The sequence below is a fragment of the Bombina bombina genome, chromosome 11 (assembly GCF_027579735.1).
Source record: "Bombina bombina isolate aBomBom1 chromosome 11, aBomBom1.pri, whole genome shotgun sequence".
Taxonomy (NCBI): Eukaryota; Metazoa; Chordata; class Amphibia; order Anura; family Bombinatoridae; genus Bombina; species Bombina bombina.
Window position 1 is genome coordinate 133,981,140 of NC_069509.1, and position 19,077 is coordinate 134,000,216.

At 37.2% G+C, this 19,077-nt stretch overlaps 1 protein-coding gene across 2 annotated transcripts in view; it reads right to left on the reverse strand.

Moving 5' to 3' along the window:
- Positions 1–3,105: 3,105 nt before the first annotated feature.
- CCNF (cyclin F) overlaps positions 3,106–19,077 on the reverse strand; it is a 45,100-nt gene continuing 29,128 nt past the window's right edge. Inside the window, exons 10-17 of one of the 2 annotated variants that reach the window (XM_053694365.1) lie at positions 17,396–17,560; positions 15,125–15,248; positions 13,204–13,384; positions 11,379–11,466; positions 10,212–10,305; positions 8,541–8,668; positions 7,009–7,178; positions 3,106–3,553 (exon numbers count right to left, since the gene is read on the reverse strand). In XM_053694365.1, the coding sequence (XP_053550340.1) occupies positions 3,189–3,553; positions 7,009–7,178; positions 8,541–8,668; positions 10,212–10,305; positions 11,379–11,466; positions 13,204–13,384; positions 15,125–15,248; positions 17,396–17,560 (1,315 nt within the window). In that variant the 3' untranslated portion in view covers positions 3,106–3,188. Of the gene's footprint in view, positions 3,554–7,008; positions 7,179–8,540; positions 8,672–10,211; positions 10,306–11,378; positions 11,467–13,203; positions 13,385–15,124; positions 15,249–17,395; positions 17,561–19,077 lie in introns of both variants that reach the window. The other variant, XM_053694364.1, reaches the window with a different exon arrangement.

The following is a 19,077-nucleotide window of genomic DNA, read 5'->3' on the forward strand; positions in this document are numbered from 1 at the left end:
CGCTAATTTAGCCAGTTGAAAAGCGGCATCTGTAATGAAAGAATTAGCTATCTTAAGAGCCCTAATTCTATCCAGAATATCATCTAATGGGGTCTCAACCTGAAAAGCCTCCTCTAGAGCCTCGAACCAAAACGCAGCTGCAGTAGTTACAGGAACAATGCACGCTATAGGTTGCAGAAGAAAACCCTGATGAATAAATATTTTCTTTAGAAGACCCTCTATTTTTTTTATCCATAGGATCTTTGAAAGCACAATTGTCCTCAATAGGTATAGGTGTGCGCTTAGCCAGTGTAGAAATAGCTCCCTCAACCTGAGGGACCGTCTGCCACGAATCCCGAATGGTGTCTGATATGGGAAACATTTTCTTAAAAGTAGGAGGGGGAGAAAAGGGAATACCTGGTCTATCCCACTCCTTTGTAACAATATCCGAAATCCTCTTAGGGACCGGAAAAACATTAGGGTAAGTAGGAACTTCTAGATATCTATCCCCTTTACACAATTTCTCTGGTGGAACTACAATAGGGTCACAATCATCCAGAGTCGCTAAAACTTCTCTGAGTAACAAGCGGAGGTGTTCTAGCTTAAATTTAAAAGCCATCATATCTGAACCTGTCTGAGGGAACATCTTTCCTGAATCAGAAATCTCTCCCTCAGACAGCAAATCCCTCACCCCCAACTCAGAACATTGTGAGGGTACATCGGAGATGGCTAATAAAGCGTCAGAGGGCTCAGCATTTACTCTCACACCGGACCTACTACGCTTCCCCTGCAACCCAAGCAGCTTAAATAATACCTCTGTGAGGGTAGTATTCATAACTGCAGCCATATCTTGCAGGTTGAAAGAATTAGACGCACTAGAAGTACTCAGTGTCGCTTGTGCGGGCGTTAATGGTTGACAAACTTGGGGAGAATTAGATGGCATAACCCGATTCCCTTCTGACTGAGAATCATCCTGCGACATACTTTTATCAGCTAAAATATGTGCTTTGCAATTAATTGCCCTTTCAGTGCATGAGGGACACATTTTAAGTGGGGGTTCCACAATGGCTTCCAAACAAATTGAACATTGGCTTTCCTCAATGTCAGACATGTTAAACAGGCTAGTAATTACACAAAACAGGCTTGAAAACACTTTAGTGAAAAAATAACAATCTTAAAAAACGGTATTGCGCCTTTAAGAGAAAAAAAAAGCATACACGTCCTGCAAAACTGCTTAAAAATAATCAAATAGTTTCACTTTTTTTTGTATGAATATTCAAAATATGCAGCTAAGTTTGCCCCATCAAAAGATTGGAAAAACGGGATTAAAGCTTCGATTTGGCCCAACACTTCCACAAAGGCCCACCGGAGTTGGAGCTTGCTGCTTGCTTTGCAAATACAACTGTGCAACTGAGGCGCGAAAATAGGCTCCGCCCATCTCACTCGATGTTTCTCAGCCCAAATGAACTGCACCATAGTGGTCTCAAACAAGCCATGTGGGTTCTTAAACCCAAAAGAGAAGCCAAATGTACCCTCTAATAAAGCCTCAAAAACGTTACTACCAACAACGTTATCAGCACTCCCAGTTCAAAAAACGTTTGCCCACAAACATTCAAACTCAGTGTCAACCATTTTTTTTAAGCCCCTATGTGCAAGCTTAGCAATACCCCTCTTCTCTTAGGATTACTGCTTACCCTCATGGGGATACTGTCAACCATTCTGAAATACCACAGTCTCTCCAAAAAAAAAATGACTGAACATACCTCACTGCTATTTAGCATGAAAAAACGTTCCTCACACTGAAGTTTCTTGTACTCCTCAGCCATTCTGTGGGAACTGCTCTGGATCTTAGTGACAAATGCTAAGATCATCAGCCTCCAGGCAGAAGTCTTCATCCATCTGCTGCCTGAAAGTAAATAGTACACACCGGTACCATTTAAAATAAAAAACTCTTGCTTGAAGAAAATAAAAACTAACATTTTATCACCTCTTTCACTTTACCCTTCCTAGTACTTAGAGTAGGCAAAGAGAATGACTGGGGGTGGAACTAAGGGAGGAGCTATACAGACAGCTCTGCTGTGGTGCTCTTTGCCACTTCCTGTTAGCAGGAGGATAATATCCCACAAGTAAAAGGATGAATCCGTGGACTCGTCGTATCTTATAGAAGAAATGATGCTTCTGTTGCACAGATTTGCAAGGCTGCAACTTGGTCCTCTCTTCACACTTTTTCCAAATTTGATACTTTTGCCTCTGCGGAGACTGTTTTTAGGAGGAAAGTTCTTCAAGCAGTGGTGCCTTTCGTTTAGGTTCCCCGTCTTGTCCCTCCCTTTTCATACCTGTACTATAGCTTTGGTATTGTATCCCACAAGTAAGGATGAAATCCATGGACTCATCGTATCTTGAAAAAGAAAGTTATGCTTACCTGATAAATTTTATTTCTTTTTTGATACGACGAGTCCACGGCCCGCCCTGTTCTTTTGAGACAGGTTATTATATTTTTGTTACACGTCAGACACCTCTGCACCTTGGCTTTTCCTTTCTCTTCCTAACTTCGGTCGAATGACTGGGTTGGGAGGGAAGGGAGAAGCTATTTATACAGCTCTGCTATGGTGCTCTTTGCCTCCTCCTGCTGACCAGGAGGCGTAATCCCACAAGTAAGGATGAAATCCGTGAAATCTTATCGAAAAAGAAATACATTTATCAGGTAAGCATAAATTTCCTTTTTTCTTTTAGCAGCAATAACACATAATCACTATAAATAAGAGAAAAAGACACTCCGCCCCCCGTAGTAGCTGCATAGTACACACATTTTTATAAGTGTATAAGAATGTTTGGAATGACAAATTTACTTTGGGGTGGCAGTTAATAAAAACGTGAGTAAAGTAGATCAGTTAGGTACTTTAGTTGTTTAAAAAGTTACTGCCATTAGGATTTCCAAAACAAAAGGTTACCTGATATTACATTATATGTATGTTGAGGGTATACAATTGTTATGCGTGACAATAGAGGAGCTTTATGCTGCATAACCACATGAAAAAGGTAACATTCCATTTGTTATTTACTACACACGAACACAACTTGCACAATATTTATCTCTCATTGATGTATTATACACAAACAGGAGAACACTTTTTTCCAGTTTATTTTAAATTCCAAAATATATACACATATATATATAATCTCTCTTTACAAAAATAGAAGGGGAGTCTTTATAAAGGATGGGTGATATCGTCGCTATGTGGAGCTTGATTTTTCCGCTTCACTTGCTTGTATCTGGGTTTCGTGTGAGGTATGCAAGGTTTAAGGTAAGGAATGGGGACCAGTCTGCTTTGAGATTGTCTTGAGGTTAGGTTAAAGGGGGATTCAGTGGGAGATGAGGTAGGGCTTCCTCCGCTACTGACAGAAGAGTATCCAGAGCTGTTTTCACCTCTTAAGTTCTGGGTATCAAGGTCTTTTTTAGATTGCAATGGAGGTAGCTGAATAGTGATGGGCACGTCCTCGTCACTGGAGTCTTGACAGTGATCATGTTCCACGTTGAGCACGGAGATATCCAGAATCCCACTTGGAACGCTAACTACAAACAAACAAGGAACAGAATGAGTAAGGACATTCCCACAAATTATGGCATATATTTATTTATCAGTGATCTCCTAGATTATACAATGTAGTGTCACAAAATGTGCTTAGTTCTCTTGGTATCCTTTGTTAAAAAGCATACCTAGGTAGGCTTAGAAAATAGGAGCTAGCTCTGCCGATTGGTGGCTGCACATATATGCCTCTTGTCATTGGCTTACCAAAGTCTTCAGCTAGCTCCCAGTAGTGCATTGTTGCTCCTTCAACTAAGGATGCAAAGAGAACGAAGCAAAATTGATTTTGACTTGATGGTGCCTTTAATTCTAGATCAATACCTATTCCACAGACCAGTGCAAATTACAGCATGGAGGGATAATGATAGACGCATACACATTTTAAAGGTACATGCACAGTGTATATAAACCAATCAGTCTCTAGATGCTCCAAAATTATAATAAGGGAGTAGAAAAGGTGCTAAGGTTTACAATTTCTCAACTTTCAAAAGCTTCTGCTGAAGCCACTTCAACAGATATGCACATGGCCACGTGCTACTATACTGAGCAGACAATTACGGTTTAGAATTTACCAGGGATTCACTTGGAAAGGCTACAGTATGCACTTGCTTTTCTCACAGGGCTTGGAAAAGTCAAATTTTTAAAAAAAGACAAATTACAGAAAAAATGGGCAAAAAATAAATAAAAATATATTGCATGTTTAATATACATAATTAAATATTTCATACTACAATCTTAAAAGTGCTTTGTGTTTCAAGGGGAGGCATACAGGAGGCGCCGTCACTGTGTAAACCGTGTAAAATGCAGCACAAGCTTCATCTTAACAATTTTAAAAAAAGTTAAATTACAAGAAAAGGGGTCAAAACAAACTGGCAAAGTTAACGGCAAACTATTTTTACTGCATATAGATTTTACGTGGAATTTAAAGGGACACTCAAGTCAAAGTTAAACTTTCATGATTCAGATAGAGCTTTGGATTTTAAACAACTTTCCAATTTACTTCCATAAAAAAAAAAATGTGCAGTCTTTTTATATTTACACTTTGAGTCACCAGATCCTACTGAGCATGTGCAAGAATTGACAGAATATACAGTATATGCATTTGTGATTGGCTGATTTTTTTTTCTGACAAATTTCAACTATTTATTTAAAAAGTCCAGACTAAGTGCTATTGCATTTGTTGTTTAGGCAAATCTACTATATTTACTGGTCCGTAATTCACTCTACAAAGAAAAGAAGGATACACTAAGCAAGCCCCGTCACTATTCTATTATGCAGGATTAAGAAACAAACACTTTACATCGTATGGCACCAACCAGTATTTTTTTTATTTCACTCACACACAAAAGGCTACTCATATGTAAATTTGCCTCACACAAAAAGCAGTCCTGCAGATTACAGCCCGTCTTTCTACACTGGTGTCTTTTCAGGAAAAAAAACATGAACTTCCAGTAAAACTTGTGACCTTTCCTCAGAATAGTTCACAAAAATTAAAAGGGATCATGTGTTGCTGCATCTTAAACAGAGCATTTTCTTTTAAGGACCATTAAAAGGGATAGGAAAGTCAAAATTAAACTTGCATGATTCAGATAGAGCAGGTCATTTTAAGACACTTTTAAATTCACTTCTATTTTCAAATGTGCTTCGTTCTCTTAGTATCCCTTGTTAAAAAATGAATACGCACATACCATACACTAGTGGGAGCTGCTGCTAATTGGTGCCTGCACACATGTGTCTCTTGTGATTGGCTACCTAGATGTGTTCAGCTTCCTGTCAGTAGTGCAATGCTGTCTCTTCAGCAATGGATAACAAGAGAATGAAGAAAATTTGATAATAGAATTAAATTGGAAAGTTGTTTAAAATTGTATGTTCTATCTGAATCATAAAAGAAAATTTTGGGTTTACTATCCCTTTAAGTACAGCAGAATTGCATAATCAACAACTCCAATATAAATACATTACAATATCACATACTCTGAATTTTATATAAGCAGTAGATTTTTTTCTGACAAATTTCAAAATTGACTTCAAAATTTGCCGGACCCTTGTATCATGTGACAGCCACCAGCCAATCACAGACACTAAACTCTTGCACATGTTCATTAGTAAATGGTGACAAAATGTGCATATAAAAAAAGTATGAACAATTTGCTATTTACTTCCATTATCAGTCTCTTTAAACTGTCATGATTCAGGTGGAGCATGCAGTTCTATTTTTTATACTATCCTGTCCCTTTAAAGGGACTTCATAATGTAAACATGTCATTTGTTAGCGCTTGTAATAAGCACTACTGTTGAACTCCACAAAATTATAAAGTCCATCTGGGAAATTGCAGAAAAAGTCACAACAAACCGCTGACATAAAAGCTTATTTTCATGCTAAAATGTGTATAATACAGAAGAATTGCATAATCAGCAAGTGTATAATAAGACAATGCAAAAACACTCACTCAATTTAAATGAGCAGTATATTATTTTCTGACAAATTCTAAAATGTACTTAAATATGCTGGCTCCCTGTATCACGTGACAGCGATAACCCAATCACAGACTCATATGTACACGCTTTGAACTATCTCACATGCTCAGTAGTAGCTGGTGCCTAAAAAGACTGCACACAATTTCATCATTGCTGTAAATTGGAAAGTCTCTTAAAACCACATGCTGTATCTGAATCAATAAAGTTTAATTTTGACTTTAGTGACTCTTTAAGCACAAGGCTGGCCAGGAGGCATTTGTGGCTTGGGTTAGTTAACAAGATGAGACTAAAATAAAGCGCCAATAGTTTCTTACGAAGACAACACAAAACTTCCTGTAAGAAAGTCTATAGGAGATGGTGCAGGGTAATGTGACAAGGGAACTTGGGGGATAACTCTAATCAGGAGGGGAGGAAACATGAGATAAGATGGATTGTAATGAGGCCAAAAATGTTACCAGCACTAAACTATTGGTGCAAATATTTTAATCTGCATTAATAATTCTTACATAAGCCTATATTACATTATGGTAAAAGTGGCTGCACTTACACTAGCAGTCTAATCTAAATGCCTCACACAGATGTCCACTTCAAGGCTTGACAGGACAGCTGTTCATTGCCCTTCAACATATGGTTATCTATTCTCAGATAGAAATCAATGAAAACAGTTTGTGTCCAGTCTTGGTCTAGTGGCTCATTGTCTATAGTAGTTTATACTCTACTAAATGGCCCTTGTAAACATTTATTGGGTTAATGATATCATTAAAAAAAGACTTGAATTTCCTTAGGTTAAAAGGCTATCATTGCAGCTTGGGAACTACCAGAACATGCCACAGGTACCTCATGGGCGGAGCTAAACAGATCTTTGAGTGCTTTAGGTTTAGCAGGAAAACAACACTATTGACCTACAGTAATTTATTTTCTGACTACAAATGACACTTTAAGAAGAAAACAAGTAGAATCTTACCATCTCCTTCCCGGTCATCCTCACTCTCCCAATCTCCTTCATAACCAGAAGAGGAATCCAGACTCCATTCTAGAAAGTCCCCTAGCAGTGCTTCTTCTTGATTGGACAGCTCGGAAGTGGGCGTGGTCACAAAGCTGCTCCTATCTTCCTGGATGCTGTCTTCTCGTTTCCTATAGGGAGTAAAAGTCAGTGTTAGATATTGTGCGATTTTACTATTTATCCTCCCTACAACACTGTACATGGGGGAAGAAAGGAAAGATGCTCTGTAGACTATTACATTTTAATAATGTGCAAAAGCGTTGCTCATTATCCGTCCAACACCCATAGACCACCATGTGTATCCACCTGCCATACTAACACTGCTCTGTCCAGTAAAGAGCATTTCTCTAACCCAGATACTATTCCCGTTACACAGACAAGATATTACGGTCAAGTGTTTGCGCCAGTGCGCTGCAGTGATTCATTACTTCAGCAGAATGTTAGGTCATGCAACTAATAACTTTTCTGCTTGTGAACAAATTAAAGCAGTGCTCAGCAACCTTGGCACATCAGATGTTTCAGAACTACATTTCCCATGATACTCAGCCAGCCTAAATATAGTGTCTGGGCAAAATGTACTTCTAAAACATCTGGGGTGCCAAGGTTGCCGACCCCTGAATTAAAGGAATATCATGGAAAGAGTTATTCTTAAACAGCCAATCAGTATTAGCATGAAATGCGCAAATGATACAGCTGGATCTGTTGCGGTTTTAGATTGCTATTAATTGGCTTTTCCCCCAGGAAAAAATAAATAAATATATATTTCTAGTATATTTAAACGCTGCAGTCATATTTATTAAAAAGATATGAAACCCATTTTCTGAATCAGGAAAGAATGTTTTTTTGTGTTTCATATCCCTTTAAAGGGACAGTCTACACCAGAATTGTTATTGTTTTAAAAGATAGATAATCCCTTTATTACCCATTCCCCAGTTTTGCATAACCAACACAGTTATAATAATATACTTTTAACCTCTGTGATTATCTTGCATCTAAGCCTCTGCAAACTGGCCCTTTATTTCAGTTCTTTTGACAGACTTGCAGTTTAGCAAATCACTGCCTACTCCCAGATAACACTGTGCTCGTGCACGTGAAGTTATCTATATCAAATATGTGAACTAACACCCTCTAGTGGTGAAAAACTGTTCAAATGCATTCTGAAAAGAGGTGGCATTCAAGGTCTAAGAAATTAGCATATGAACCTCCTAGATTAAGCTTTCAACTAAGAATACCAAGAGAACAAAGCAAAATTGGTGATAAAAGTAAATTGGAAAATTGTTTAAAATTACATGCTCTACCTGAATCATGAAAGTTTATTTTGGCCTAGACTGTCCCTTTAAGGAAATCTTTCAGTAGAATGTTCCTATGACTGATTTGCTGGCATCTGTCACATTGCAGAAGTATCAGTATCTCTGGCAAGAGTGTACATACTGCTTCTAAAACAGGGCCACTACACTCATGTATGATCTAACAGTATATGCTGTAATACCCACCGTTTTGTTTTGCTGCCGGAAGGGGAGCACAAGAACGCAACATCTGCAGCATTCAGTGGTGTCACAGGAGTCTCTTTATCTGGATGGGGAGCGCCAAGAAATGCACACAACTGGCTGTGTTCCATCACCTGCTGACAATAACACAGTTAAATGAGTTAGATATATCCCCCAGCTATCTGCACCTAACACATCCCATCAGCGGGGCCACAGAACCCTTGCACACAAGGACACAACTGAGAATGCATCAAAACGGCAGATCTGGCAAATGCTTCAAAAGCCCAACTTGGACAAAAGGATTAAAAGGATCAGACTGTTGCTGTAAGAACGTCACTAGGACACTACCTACCTAAACACACAGGTATGGAAATTTTTAAACTAGTTCCAGAAAAAATGAAATTGCATTGGGTAATTAAAAAAAATGTTGGCTTTTTTCTTTACTTTAACATTCAGTCAACTATTAACTTGTGGAAATGTGTTCTCTGGAGAAAATCGCTATCTGGCGGTCGGATGGAACATTCTGGGTGTGGCAGATGCACAGAGAACACTACCTACTGGAATACATAGTGCCTACTGTAAAGTTTGTTGGAGGAGGATAATGATCTAGTGCAGTTTCAGGATTTGGGCTAGTCACTTAGTTCCAGTAAAGGGTCATGTTAATGCTACAGGACACAAAACATTTAGATAACTGGGCGCTTCCAACTTTGTGGCAACAATTTGGGGGAAGGCCCTTCCCTGTTCCAGCATGACGGTGCCCTGTGAGGGCCATGAAGACATGGTTTGACAAGTTAAGTGTGGAGGAACTTGAGTGCTTGCACAGAGCTATGACCTCAACCTGAACATTTCCGGGATGAATTAGAACCCCCACTCTAAGCCAGACCTTCTTGCCCAATATCAGTGCCTGACCTCATAATAGCTCTTTAGGCTGAATGACCACAAATATCCACACACACACGCAAAAAGGCGACTGTTAGTCACAAAGGGGGAAGCAACTCCATATTACAGCCCATGGCTTTGGAAATAGATGTCCAACACAGTCGTATAGGTGTGATTGACACAGAGAGTGAGTGAGTATATATATATAAATCTGTTAAAGGGACAGTCTACCATAGAATTGTTATTGTTTTAAAATAAAGATAATCCCTTTATTACCCATTCCCCAGTTTTGCACAACCAACACAGTTATATTAATATACTTTTTACCTCTGTGATTACCTTGTATCTAGGAACCTTCTTCCAGCCCCCTGATCACATGACTGTGATTGTTTATTATCTATTGTCTTGCATTTAGCATTGTTTTGTGCTAAATCTTAAATAACTTTCTGTGCCTGAACACAGTGTTATCTATATGGCCCACGTGTACTTTCTGTCTCTTTGTGTTGAAAAGAGATTTAAAAAGCCTGTGATAAGAGGCAGCCCTCAAAGGCTTAGAAATTAGCATATGAGCCTACCTAGGTTTAGTTTAAACTAAGAATACCAAGAGAAAAAAGCAAATTTGATGATAAAAGTAAACTGGAAAGTTGATTAAAATTAAAAGTCCTATCTGAATAATAAAAGTTTAATTTATACTAGACTGTCCCTTTAAGTCTTTATTTATAATATAATCTACACACACCCTGAGAATATGTGCACCAACTACATAACCAGACATTCAAGACCAGGACTTTAACTCACCTCCTCATTGAACGTTTGAGCAGATAATTGGAATCGTTGTCTCACAGCAGTCAGAGGCACTTTTCTGTAATCTTTTGGAGCATCACTATGGAAGCTAAAATTAAAAAAAGATGGATTAACTTCTACAGGCAGATGGCCCAGTGGGTTACATATTGCATTATGGGATGTGCCTACAAGGCTGGATTAAATCAGACATGAACCAGTGACCCTATTCAATGATTGGCTGATAAATAACCAGGAGATAATTATAGCTTTTAAATTGGGATTGAGTTTAACATTTTATTTGTTTTATAACATGTTTTTAATCAATATATTACAATATATTGATATTTCCTTTGTAGAAAAGCATATGTACATATCCTCAGCAGCAACAATACACTGAAGGGGGGGCTAGCTATTGGTGGCTACACACATGACTAATCATTGGCTCACCAGGTGTGTAGTTCTCAAATAGTGCATTGCTACTCTGGAGCTTCTTTAACTATGCGTTTAATTTCTTTGTAGGGGTTAAACTGTTATATACAAGAAATAGTGAAATAATAAAATTATCTAACAGAGCATTTTCTTTTTGTATTTTTATGACCCTTTAACCTTTTCTTTCTTTTTTTCTTTTCTTTCATATGAAATAAAAGTTTCCATTTTTTCTCTTTAAATGGATACTAAAACCCAAATGTTTCCTTTTATGATTCAGACAGAGCATGCCATTTTAAATAACTTCGCAATTTACTTCTATTATCAATTTTTCTTTGTTCCCTTGCTATCTTTATTTGAAAAAGCAGGAATGTAAAGTTTAGGAGCCAGCCCAGTTTTGGTTCAGCAAAAATGGTCCGGCTCCTAAACTTTACATTCCTGCTTTTCAAATAAAGATAGCAAGGGAACGAAGAAATATTGATAATAGGTGTAAAAAAGAAGGTTGCTTAGAATTGCGTACTCTGTCTGAATCATGAAAGAAAGAAAATGTGGTTTTAGTGTCCCTTTAACGTAACATTAAAAATAAAACAGTAACCAAATAGTCACACAGATTTGTGAATGATCATTTATATTTTCTCTCTTTTTACAATTCATATTGTATCCTCGTGTTGGCGATTACAGGTTATATTTATATAAGGAAAACAAAAAAATGAAAATTTCCATTCATTAGACGAGTGGGTTTGTTCGCACACTTACCATTTCTTGTGGATCAGTAATACACAAGGTGTGAGACTTTCTAACGTGTAGCCCGTGCTCTCAGCCAGATGACTAGGCCATGGTAGTGCTGTGGGAGAGAAAAGATAAGCGAGAAAGATAAGCGAATGCCGCAAGCGGTCGTCGTCTTCCGCATTTATATCCTCACAAATGATCCAAATGCACATTTCCTCATATCTATATCATTATATCTATTTTTTATCTCTTTGATGAAGGAGCAGCAATGCACCACTGGGAGATAGCTGAACACATCAGGTGAGCCAATAGCAAGAGGGATATAGGGGTGGCCCACCAATCAGCAGCTAGCTCCCAGTAGTGTTTTGATGCTCCTAAGCTTACCTAGGTATTCTTTTCAACAAAGGATACCAAGATAATGAAGCAAATTATATAAAAAAACTGGAATAAGGGCTGAGAAGGCCTGCTACTTTTAACTGTGCTGTAATGTATATTACTCGAATAAAGGATTCCTTTTTCAAGAAACAGTGCTGTCACCATATTGTGTGTGTGTGCGTTTGTGATTATATATCAAATCATACATACACTGTACAGCAACATGGTTTAATAGAAAGACTAAGAGGTATCACTGTCTCAAGTTAATAAATTAGCATAGTATAATAACTATAATGAATAAGACTTGCAGGCCGAAACGCGTAAGACGTTTCAAGATATGCTGCTCGTTTGTTTTTATAACAATTTTAACCCGGTGTGCTTTCAAATAAATATTTAAATTTTAGCGCTTTGAATGACTCGCTGGTGTTCTCTGGACTATTGATAGTATAATAACTGTAGAACAATTATTTTAGGAATTTAAATGAACAACAAACACTGAGATTAAATGGACATGAAATCCAATTTTTTTTCTTTCATGATTTAGAAAGAGCATGCCATTTTAAACAACTTTCTAATTGACTTCTATTATCTAATTTGCTTCATTCTCTTGATATAATTTGCTGAAAAGCATATCTAGATAGGCCCAGTAGTTGTTGATTGGTTGCTGCACATAGATTCCCCATGTGATTGGTTCACCCATGTGCATAGCTATTTCTTCATCAAAGGACATCTAAAGAATTAAGCAAATTAGATAAAATAAGTAAATTGGAATGTTGCTTAAAATTGTATTCTCTATCTGAATCCTGAAATAATTTTTTGGGTTTAGTGTCCATTTAAGCATTTTTTTACAATTATATATAGTAAAACAGCTTTGTAATATACTTTATTTTGCCCACTTTTCCTGTAAATTAAGTGCTTAAACTGTGGATTTTCTTTCATTTGTCATATAGAACATACTATACAGTTAATTTCTATTATCAAAATTTGCTTCATTCTGTTGGTTTCCTTTGCTGAAGAAGCAGAAATACACTACTGGGAGCTAGCTTAACACAAAAAGTCAACCAAATGACGAGACAAACGTGTGTAGCCACCAATCACCAGCTAGTTCCCAGTAGTGTAGGATATGTATATATTCTTTTTTTAACAAAGGATACCAAAAGAATAAAGTAAATTTAAAAATAGAATAAATTGGAAAAAAATGTCTTAAAACTACACATTGTATCCGAATCATACACGTTTAACGTCAACTTCCCCATCCCTTTAAAGCAGACAGTCTCAAACTTGGCCCTCCAGAGGTTTTGGAACTACATTTCCCATGATTCTCAGGCAGCTGATATGCTTGGCTGAGCATCATGGGAAATGAAGTTCCAAAACCTCTGTATCCCTTTAACAAATGCTATCTGTAAAATATGAAGGTTTAGGCTGCAATAGGTTATTTAACAATGCGAAGTATCACTTGATTTTCACCAACACTTACCTTGTTTGTGCAGTATCCTAGCGAGCAGCAGAGAACCAGCTGCTATCTGAGCCGGCGAATACACAGACAGTTCTGTATACAGCAGGGACAACTCTGAGATGTAACTGCAAAGGCTCAGGGTTCCACCGTCCAGAGGGGTGACATGCAAGAGGAGATCCTTGTAATCCACTACAGTGGGCATCTGATAGAGAAAATGAGAAGGGTGACATCTTGTAGACTCAAACATATATAGCACATATAATTATAATGTGTATTGCGCATACTAATACAACACAAAAATCGTTTCTTAAAGGGACAGTCTACTCCAGATTTTTTATTGTTAAATAATCCCTTCATTACCCTTTCCCCAGTTTTGCATAAACACTATTATATTGATGCACTTTTTTCCCCTCTGTGATTATCTTGTTTCTAAACCTCTGAAGACTGCCCCCTTATCTCAGTTCTTTTGACAGACTTGCCTTTTTTGCCAAGCAGTACTGACTCATAAATAACTCAGCAGGAGTGAGCACAATGTTTATCTATATGGCACACATGAACTAGTGCTGTCTAGCTATGAAAAACTGTCAGAATGCATTGCATGAGATAAGTTGCGGCCTTTAAGGGCTTAGAAATTAGCATATGAGCCTACCTAGGTTTAGCTCTCTACAAAGAATACTAAGAGTACAAAGCAAATTTGATGATAAAAGTAAATTGGAAAGTTATTTAAAATTACATGCCCTATCTGAATCATGAAAGTTTTTTTTGGACTTGACTGTCCCTTTAAGTTGTTTTCAGATCTTGCTTATAGAGGGGGAATACGTATTTTGCATCCTAAAAAAGGGAGTTTTCAGTTAGTAAAGTACAAAAAAATTAATATCCAATTGTTGCTAAAGTCAAAACAAATTGTATCACTAGCAACTAAAAAATAAAAATTAAAAACACGCGTATACTAAAAGCAACAGGATGACAAAGAAAAAACAGATTAAAAAACAAACAAAAAACACAACACAGGAGGTTATCAGACTATACATTCCTCAGAAGTGACATTTACTTCCAGTTCTGGAGAGATACGTAGAAAGAATGAATTCCTATGGTGCAAAGAACACAGCTATATGATGTCCCACAGAGCAGTCCTGCTAATCCGTCATTGTACAAAGAGGCCAAAGCAGGGGGAAGACTGAAATGACGAAGCTTAGTTTGGAAATGTTAGGCTGCGAGTGGGAACGGGGTGGGATAGAGGGGAGGAGGAAAGAATGTTAGGGACCTATAAACTTTCATGAAAAAGGGACAACCAAATAGCTTCATGTTGTGAAAAACCTGATGACATTTAAAAATAGAAAAGTATGGGTAATAAAGGAAATAAAATAATATTGGTGGTCTTTCATTTGGCAAGACAATAACATTGAAAATTCAGAAATGCTGCTGAAACCATTAGAAGCGATGGCAAATACAGGCTGGTTAGTCTGGAATAAAAATGTAATTAGAGTGATGTTAATCTCTCCTCTTTATAAAAACAAATCCGGAATATTAGTGATATTTTAGATGCTGTTTAATTCATTAGTTGTAATGAAGATTGCTCTATGATTAGAGAACAATTCAAACCGTTAACTCCGCAAAAAATTGACTTTTGAAGTTGGCAACGGAGCGCAGGGAATTTATTTTCATATCATCATTAAAAGTTATAGCGCAATTCATTAGATTTGATGAATTAAACTTCAACCAAAATATCATTAACATTCCAGACCTGATTTTATAAACGGGAGAGTTTACCATAATTATAATGGAAATCATTTATAAATTAATTGAACCATACCTACAATCCTTTGTGAATGAATATTACTCACTGTATACTGATGAATGGCTCAAAAACAGTCAAAAGGATGAACATGTTTATTTTTTTTGTTTATTACATTCTCAAACTTGTTGGATTTTGATAACTTACCCTGATCTTGCCCTCCAGAACAGAAATGATCTCTCCCATCATTCGGACCAGGTCTTCATATGTATACGTGTTATCCGTCAGCCAGACGGCTTCTCTAATTGTTAGAATCTCTTTGCTCATAAAGCTGTGGGTATAATGAAGACGGCCATCACCATCAATTGTAAGGCCTGAGAAATCCCTGCCCCCACAATTTTGCCACAAAGATTAAAAAGGACATTAAACACTAAAGACATTTCATGCAGCTCACTCTAATTATGGGTGTCGCCATGTTGGAATCTAGGTTTCACAGCAGGTATCTGAAGCAGAATTGTTGCACTTATGCAAACACATCAGCACTGAAAAGCAATGAAAGCTAGATCTTAAAGGAATATTTTAGTCAAAATTAAACTCATGCTTCAGATAGAGCATGCAATTTTAAGAAACTTTCTAATTTACTGCTATTATCAATTTTTATTTGTTCTCTTGGTATCTTTATTTGAATGTAAACTAAGGAGCCGGGACATTTTTGGTTCAGCACCTGGGTCGCGCTTGCTAATTGGTGGCTACATTTAGACACCAATAAGAAAGTGCTACCCAGGTGCTGAACCAAAAATGGGAAGGATCCTATGCTTACATTCTTGCTTTTTCAAATAAAGACAGCAAGAGAACGAAGAAAAATTACTAATAGGAGTAAATTAGAAAGTTGCTTAAAATTGCATGCTCTATCTGAATCATGAAAGTTTAGTTTTGACTAGACTATCCCTTTAATGCAGCAACAGCCATAACTAGCGCAAGGCAGGGAATAATTAATGTTTTAGGTCCCATTAAAATATTTTTTTCTTTCTTTCTTCTATCCGATTTATGGCTTCTAAAATATATCACAGATTTTTGTTTTTGTAAAAGGGATGTTCCTGAACGAAGACAACTTTTTTGTTTTTATGCTTGTGAAGCAGGTCAATGTACTCCAACAAAGCAGATGAAGTCCTGCTTAGCAGCCAATGAGCAATCAGTCCTTAAGGCTTAATAGTACAGATGTGCCCGTTTGCTTAAAATGGACATCGCAGTGGGAAAATGACACGCTCTAATTTGTTGAATCGTGTAATTTAGCCAGTAGTTGCTGCTAAAAACTGTGCATTTAACCCCGTAAAAGAGGTTAATCTCATAGGGTAAAATCTAGCTTCAGAGCAGTACATGTCAAATCATGGGAAATTACATGCTCTAACGAATGAGAGCATGTCATTTTCTTCACTACATCCATTTAAAAATAAAAAATGATGATATATAATATATTTGTTAGACTAATTTTACAGGCAATGAAAAGTATATCTGCTTCTGGCTGCGTTTATGTTGTGGAGAAGAAAAAAAATACACACACAAGAATAAATGTTGCTTCTTTCTCTTGGTATCCTTTATTGAAGAAGCAGCAATGCACTACTGGGAGCTAGCTGAACTTGAGATAAGCCAAATGGCATCTACCAATCAGCAGCTACCCCCAGCTCCTGAGTCTATCTAGGTATGCTTTTCAACTAAGGATACCAAGAAAATTAAATAAAAGTAAATTGGAAAAAAAAAATGTTATGATATGCTCAAGTCCCTTTAAAGAACTAAATTATAACATAGTAGATAAGGTTGAAAAAAGACCGAAGTCCATCGAGTTCAACCTATACAAATCTAAAATACTTACCAAAAGCTCCAGTTAAGCTTAAATAACCCCATTAAAATGTGACCCATTAATATCTTTTTTTGTTAAAGCTAAAAACATTCTTTAAACCTTTGAGTGCTAAGCACTTTCCCACCTGGGTGCTAAGCTGATGAGTGTTTTTTTTTTAGTTTTTTTAAATATATATTTTTTTAACTTCCCCCCCCCCAGATCCCGAAGACTTATACCGTTGGAAAAGTTAAGCGATTACCTTTCCAACAGTGGGTATTGGGGGTCTGTAGCTGCTTAGATGCCTGAGACTTCTAAGCAGCATGCCCTCTTTCCCTATACTTATATAAAGTTGCGCAGTGACATCATCACGTCATTGCGCGTGACGTCACTGTGCAAAACGTGAAGCTCCGCTGATGCCCGTCACTATACAGGCCCGATCGCCGGGGTAGGAGCAGGTGGGAGCCCCCAGATCTTCCGCAAAGGTGGGAGAGTGCTAGCGACGGCTCTGGGCCGTCGTTAGCACCTGACAATTTGCAACGGTTTTGAGCCGTCGTTAGCACTCAAGGGGTTAAACATAGCATAAAACCTTTACAAAATAAAATATCTTTTTCCCCAGAATAACTATTAAATTGTTAACTCACCGTGTGCAGAGAACCATGCATGCTATTCCTACAAGCTGGATCAAGCCTCGTTGGACAAAACGCTGCTTCAAGTATCGATCAACCATATCAACCGTCATGTGTAAGCAGAGGCTGGAGAAATCTTTCATAGTAGCCACTTCTACGAGCCAGTCTATTAAGATGTACCTGGGGAAGAGAGAAAGCCACAATAAACACACAGATTTAAAATGGGACATGAAACCCACAATGTTTCTTTCATGATTCAGTGGACAACTTTAAACAGCTTTCCAATTTACTTCTATGGTCTAGTTCTCTTCATAACCTTTTTTGAAAAGCATACCTAGGTAGGCTCAGGAGCTGGGAGCTAGCTGCACAATAAAATAAATAAATTGGAAAATTGTTTAGAAATGGATGCTCTATCGGAATTCAAAAGAAAAAAAAATGGGTTTCATGTCCCTTTAAGACTGTACTATCCTTATATAGAATTAGCCAACTGCAATTTTATACACCTTAAAACAAAAATGAGAAATGTTCTATCTGAATCAAAGAAAATATTTGGTTATCTTATCCATTTAGCTCTTCAAAGAAAGAGGAAAAAGTAGAGAGATTACAGACAGCTTTAAAAAGGGCCGCTCAAATCAAAATTAAACTTCTATGATTCAGATAGAGAGGCAATTTTTAAACAACTTTCCAATTTACTTCCATTAACAAAATGTGCACAGTCTTTTTATATTTACACTTTTTAGAGTCACCAGCTCCCACTGAGCATGTGCAGGAATTCACAGAACATACAGTATATGCATTTGTGATTGGCTGATGGCTGTCACGTGGTACAGGAGTAGCGTGAATAAATAGAACTGAAATCAAAAAATCTACTACTCATTTGAAGTTCAGACTAAGCACAATTGCATTGTCTTGTTATTATGCATTTTTTCATTAAGCAAATCTACTGTATTTACTAGTCCTTTAAGAATTGACTGTTTAGTCAAAAACAGGTAGACCTTACATGTATCCCATCTGCAGAGCTGTTAAAGGGACACTCAAGTCAAAATTAAACTTCCATGATTTAGACAGAGCAGCAATTTTAAACACATTTCCAAATTACTTCCATTAACAAAATGTGCACAGTATTTTTATATTTACACTTTTTGAGCAAGAATTAACAGAATATACGTATATGCATTTGTGATTGGCTGATGCCTGTCACATGATAGAGGGGGAGTGGAAATAGACATAACTGAAATTTGTCAGAAACAAAATAAATCTAAAACTCATTTAAAAAGGTGAGTCTAAGTTCTATTACATTGTCTTTGTATCATGCATTTGTTGATTATGCAAATCTACTGTATTCCCTGGTCCTTAAAGGGACATAATACCCAAATGTTTAAACACTTGAAAGTGATGCAGTATAGCTGTAAAAAGCCGACTAGAAAATATCACCTGAACATCTCTATGTATAAAAGAAAGATATTTTACCTCAAAAGTTCCTCAGTAGCCACATCTCATTGTAAAGGACTTCTATGCAACAAATCAGTATGTCTGTCCCGGGACAGCTAAAGGGTTGAGCCTCGTGCACTTTTATGTTATTTCTCTATTCAGTTTAGGGAAGTTTACTATGAAATCTCATGAGAGTTGAGTGAAATCTCATGAGATCACAGTAAAAGAGTTAATGACCTCAGCACTGCTGATGCTAATTAGCTGCT